At 46.3% G+C, this 6,177-nt stretch overlaps 1 protein-coding gene across 1 annotated transcript in view; it reads left to right on the forward strand.

The window, feature by feature from the left end:
* The first annotated feature begins 475 nt into the window (after positions 1 to 475).
* Positions 476 to 6,177, forward strand: part of LOC131727507 (epidermal growth factor receptor kinase substrate 8-like protein 1) — a 10,579-nt gene continuing 4,877 nt past the window's right edge. Inside the window, exons 1-2 of the mRNA XM_059018920.1 lie at positions 476 to 948; positions 3,561 to 3,599. Of these exons, the coding sequence (XP_058874903.1) occupies positions 3,574 to 3,599 (26 nt within the window). The 5' untranslated portion in view covers positions 476 to 948; positions 3,561 to 3,573. The remainder of the gene's footprint in view (positions 949 to 3,560; positions 3,600 to 6,177) is intronic.

Genomic DNA, 6,177 nt, shown 5'->3' on the forward strand with positions numbered 1-6,177 from the left:
CTTGCCAGACCCAGAAAAACTCCCCATCCTCCTCGGAGAGCAGACAAGCTGTATAGAAGAGGCAGCCCAGGACCCAAGCGCCTGTCACAGGGGAGAGAGAGGAGAGAGGAGAGAGAGAGAGGAGAGCGGGAACAGGAGACAGAGAGGAGGGAGAGGGAGGGGAGAGGAGAGGAGAGAGGGGGAGGAGAGGAGAACAGGAGACAGGGGCTCCGGAATCGAGATTTGCATGAGGCCACCGCGAGACAAACACCACCACTGAAAGAGAGAGAGAGAGAGAGAGAGAGAGAGAGAGAGAGAGAGAGAGAGAGAGAGGGGGAACAGGAGACAGAGAGGAGGGAGAGGGAGGGGAGATGAGAGGGAGGGGAGATGAGAGGGGAGAGGGGAGAGAGAGAGGAGGGGAGAGAGAGAGGAGAGAGAGGGAGAGAGAGGGAGAGAAGAGAGAGAGTAGAGGAGAGAGAGAGAGAGAGGAGAGGAGAGAGAGAGAGAGAGAGAGGAGATGAGATTCATTCCTCTTTTGGGTGTAGTCGAGCCGCGCCTTAATAACACAGGCAGGTGAAACCAACGAGGTCAGATCTAACCACTGACAAGGAGAGGGAGAGAGAGAGGGAGCGGTGACATCGAGAGGGAGAGAGAGAGAGAGACGCGTCGACTGCAAACCACCTTCACTATTATTATTATTATTATCATTATTATTATTATTATTATTATTATTAACCGACGCGGAGACACAACTCGACAGCTAAAACGGATTGTACACTTCAAAAAACAAGGACAGAGAGAGAGAGAGAGAGAGAGAGAGAGAGAGAGAGAGAGAGAGAGAGAGAGAGAGAGAGAGAGAGAGTCCTTCAAGATAAACCGACCCAGGAGTTTCATTTTTCTATCCAATATTTTTCTTTCTTAACATCGCCAAGTTCCAGAACCGAGGGACACACGAGCAGCGGCGTTACGGTAAGTGTGCGTTTATCGTGAATAAGAGCACCGACCTCTGCGTGCGTGTCTGTCTGCGTGCGTGTCTGTCCATCTGTCCCTCTGTCCGTCTGTCCGTCGAGATCGATCGCGAGCTAGCCAGCTTGATAGACCGATTTTCTCTTAACGATCATCGAGTATTTAATAAAGTCAGCGGCGCCAGTATAGCAAATCCACCGGCAGCGTCCCGGTTTGTCAAAAAAAATAATAATAAAAACGACGTGAGAACTGCTGGCATAGTTTTCTATATTATACAGCAGTGATTCAGAGAGCAGCTCCCCTGAGTTTCAGAAGTAATTGCTTTTTAATTAGCAGGCACGCCTAATAAGCTCACCTACATATGCAGTAGCTCTAATTAGCTCTATAGTCGGCACGGCGCTAATGTCAATAAAAACTAGTTTAGCTAAAACTTGTCCAACTATTTTTAGTCTCTCGGGAGTGAGACGGCATCTGTAACCACGCCCCCTGGTGACATCATAGGAATGACGCGTTCCAACATTCCATGCGATTTATTCCTCCCTGATATTGATGCGATCCAGCCCTCTGAAATGTCTTTATAATATACAGCGCTAGACCCTGATAGTGATGCGATCCAGCCCTCTGAAATGTCTTTATAATACACAGCGCTAGACCCTGATATCGATGCGATCCAGCCCTCTGAAATGTCTTTATAATATACAGCGCTAGACCCTGATAGTGATGCGATCCAGCCCTCTGAAATGTCTTTATAATATACAGCACTAGACCCTGATATTGATACGATCCAGCCCTCTGAAATGTCTTTATAATATACAGCGCTAGACCCTGATATCGATGCGATCCAGCCCTCTGAAATGTCTTTATAATATACAGCGCTAGACCCTGATATTGATCCGATCCAGCCCTCTGAAATGTCTTTATAATATACAGCGCTAGACCCTGATAGTGATGCGATCCAGCCCTCTGAAATGTCTTTATAATATATAGCACTAGACCCTGATAGTGATGCGATCCAGCCATCTGAAATGTCTTTATAATATACAGCGCTAGACCCTGATATCGATGCGATCCAGCCCTCTGAAATGTCTTTATAATATACAGCGCTAGACCCTGATATCGATGCGATCCAGCCCTCTGAAATGTCTTTATAATATACAGCGCTAGACCCTGATAGTGATGCGATCCAGCCCTCTGAAATGTCTTTATAATATACAGCGCTAGACCCTGATATCGATGCGATCCAGCCCTCTGAAATGTCTTTATAATATACAGCGCTAGACCCTGATATCGATGCGATCCGGCCCTCTGAAATGTCTTTATAATATACAGCGCTAGACCCTGATATCGATGCGATCCAGCCCTCTGAAATGTCTTTATAATATACAGCGCTAGACCCTGATATCGATGCGATCCAGCCCTCTGAAATGTCTTTATAATATACAGCGCTAGACCCTGATATCGATGCGATCCAGCCCTCTGAAATGTCTTTATAATATACAGCGCTAGACCCTGATATTGATGAGATCCAGCCCTCTGAAATGTCTTTATAATATACAGCGCTAGACCCTGATATTGATGCAATCCAGCCCTCTGAAATGTCTTAATAATATACAGCGCTAGTCCCTGATATCGATGCGATCCAGCCCTCTGAAATGTCTTTATAATACACAGCGCTAGACCCTGATATTGATGCGATCCAGCCCTCTGAAATGTCTTTATAATATACAGCGCTAGACCCTGATATCGATGCGATCCAGCCCTCTGAAATGTCTTTATAATATACAGCGCTAGACCCTGATAGTGATGCGATCCAGCCCTCTGAAATGTCTTTATAATATATAGCACTAGACCCTGATAGTGATGCGATCCAGCCATCTGAAATGTCTTTATAATATACAGCGCTAGACCCTGATATTGATGCGATCCAGCCCTCTGAAATGTCTTTATAATATACAGCGCTAGACCCTGATATCGATGCGATCCAGCCCTCTGAAATGTCTTTATAATATACAGCGCTAGACCCTGATATCGATGCGATCCAGCCCTCTGAAATGTCTTTATAATATACAGTGCTAGACCCTGATATTGATGCGATCCAGCCCTCTGAAATGTCTTTATAATATACAGCGCTAGACCCTGATATCGATGCGATCCAGCCCTCTGAAATGTCTTTATAATATACAGCGCTAGACCCTGATAGTGATGCGATCCAGCCCTCTGAAATGTCTTTATAATATACAGCGCTAGACCCTGATATTGATGCGATCCAGCCCTCTGAAATGTCTTTATGATATACAGCGCCAGACCCTGAAGTGTGTGTGTGTGTGTGTGTGTGTGTGTGTGTGTGTGTGTGTGTGTGTGTGTGTGTGTGTCGCTGTGTGTGTGTGTGTGTGTGTGTGTGTGTGTGTGTGTGTGTGTGTGTGTGTGTGTGTGTGTGTGTGTCGCTGTGTGTGTGTGTGTGTGTGTGTCGCTGTGTGTGTGTGTGTGTGTGTGTGTGTCGCTGTGTGTGTGTGTGTGTGTGTGTGTGTGTGTGTGTGTGTGTGTCGCTGTGTCTCTGTGTGTATTAAATTGCATTGTATAATTTTTCTTACCGATTGCACTTCCTGTTTTCACAGACAGAGGGCAGCCATGAGCTTCGCTGCCTCCCCCCCTGGGTGAGTAATGAAAGAAAGCATGTAAAGAAAGCATCGCGATTCATCGAGACAGTGAATCGCTCCAGCCCTGGCTATAGGACTACAGCTCCCAGCATGCCTCTGCACCCGCGGCCATGGCGAGGCATGCTGGGAGCTGTAGTCCTTTATGCTGCGGTCTCCTATCACAAGCAATACAGACCTCTATTACGACACATCATGTAAAGAAAGCATCGCGATTCATCGAGACACAGTGAATCGCTCCAGCCCTGGCTATAGGACTACAGCTCCCAGCATGCCTCTGCACCCGCGGGCCATGGCGAGGCATGCTGGGAGCTGTAGTTCTTTATGCTGCGGTCTCCTCTCACAAGCGATACAGACCTCTATTACGACACATCATGTAAAGAAAGCATCGCGATTCATCGAGACACAGTGAATCGCTCCAGCCCTGGCTATAGGACTTCAAAGCATATTAAAAAACAGGGTGAACAAACCCTTAGAAAAGTGTCCCACAGTGACAGCACAGCACAGTGTAGTGAAGCCTAAAGCATTGTAAAGCATAGGGAAGCATTGTAAAGCACAGAGAGGTCTGGTAAAGCATAGGGAAGCATTGTAAAGCACAGAGAGGTCTGGTAAAGCATAGGGAAGCATTGTAAAGCACAGAGAGGTCTGGTAAAGCATAGGGAAGCATTGTAAAGCACAGAGAGGTGTGGTAAAGCATAGGGAAGCATTGTAAAGCACAGAGAGGTCTGATAAAGCATAGGGAAGCATTGTAAAGCACAGAGAGGTCTGGTAAAGCATAGGGAAGCATTGTAAAGCACAGAGAGGTCTGGTAAAGCATAGGGAAGCATTGTAAAGCACAGAGAGGTCTGGTAAAGCATAGGGAAGCATTGTAAAGCACAGAGAGGTCTGGGAAAGCATAGGGAAGCATTGTAAAGCACAGAGAGGTCTGGTAAAGCATAGGGAAGCATTGTAAAGCACAGAGAGGTCTGGGAAAGCATAGGGAAGCATTGTAAAGCACAGAGAGGTGTGGTAAAGCATAGGGAAGCATTGTAAAGCACAGAGAGGTGTGGTAAAGCATAGGGAAGCATTGTAAAGCACAGAGAGGTCTGGTAAAGCATAGGGAAGCATTGTAAAGCACAGAGAGGTGTGGTAAAGCATAGGGAAGCATTGTAAAGCACAGAGAGGTCTGGTAAAGCATAGGGAAGCATTGTAAAGCACAGAGAGGTGTGGTAAAGCATAGGGAAGCATTGTAAAGCACAGAGAGGTGTGGTAAAGCATAGGGAAGCATTGTAAAGCACAGAGAGGTCTGGTAAAGCATAGGGAAGCATTGTAAAGCACAGAGAGGTGTGGTAAAGCATAGGGAAGCATTGTAAAGCACAGAGAGGTCTGATAAAGCATAGGGAAGCATTGTAAAGCACAGAGAGGTCTGGTAAAGCATAGGGAAGCATTGTAAAGCACAGAGAGGTCTGGTAAAGCATAGGGAAGCATTGTAAAGCACAGAGAGGTCTGGTAAAGCATAGGAAGCATTGTAAAGCACAGAGAGGTCTGGGAAAGCATAGGGAAGCATTGTAAAGCACAGAGAGGTCTGGGAAAGCATAGGGAAGCATTGTAAAGCACAGAGAGGTCTGGGAAAGCATAGGGAAGCATTGTAAAGCACAGAGAGGTGTGGTAAAGCATAGGGAAGCATTGTAAAGCACAGAGAGGTGTGGTAAAGCATAGGGAAGCATTGTAAAGCACAGAGAGGTCTGGTAAAGCATAGGGAAGCATTGTAAAGCACAGAGAGGTGTGGTAAAGCATAGGGAAGCATTGTAAAGCACAGAGAGGTGTGGGTAAAGCATAGGGAAGCATTGTAAAGCACAGAGAGGTCTGGTAAAGCATAGGGAAGCATTGTAAAGCACAGAGAGGTGTGGTAAAGCATAGGGAAGCATTGTAAAGCACAGAGAGGTCTGGTAAAGCATAGGGAAGCATTGTAAAGCACAGAGAGGTCTGGTAAAGCATAGGGAAGCATTGTAAAGCACAGAGAGGTCTGGTAAAGCATAGGGAAGCATTGTAAAGCACAGAGAGGTCTGGTAAAGCATAGGGAAGCATTGTAAAGCACAGAGAGGTGTGGTAAAGCATAGGGAAGCATTGTAAAGCACAGAGAGGTGTGGTAAAGCATAGGGAAGCATTGTAAAGCACAGAGAGGTCTGGTAAAGCACAGGGAAGCATTGTAAAGCACAGAGAGGTCTGGTAAAGCATAGGGAAGCATTGTAAAGCACAGAGAGGTCTGGTAAAGCATAGGGAAGCATTGTAAAGCACAGAGAGGTCTGGTAAAGCATAGGGAAGCATTGTAAAGCACAGAGAGGTCTGGTAAAGCATAGGGAAGCATTGTAAAGCACAGAGAGGTCTGGTAAAGCATAGGGAAGCATTGTAAAGCACAGAGAGGTCTGGTAAAGCATAGGGAAGCATTGTAAAGCACAGAGAGGTGTGGTAAAGCATAGGGAAGCATTGTAAAGCACAGAGAGGTCTGGTAAAGCACAGGGAAGCATTGTAAAGCACAGAGAGGTCTGGTAAAGCATAGGGAAGCATTGTAAAGCACAGAGAGGTCTGGTAAAGCATA

Source organism: Acipenser ruthenus, unplaced genomic scaffold (assembly GCF_902713425.1).
Source record: "Acipenser ruthenus unplaced genomic scaffold, fAciRut3.2 maternal haplotype, whole genome shotgun sequence".
NCBI lineage: Eukaryota > Metazoa > Chordata > Actinopteri > Acipenseriformes > Acipenseridae > Acipenser > Acipenser ruthenus.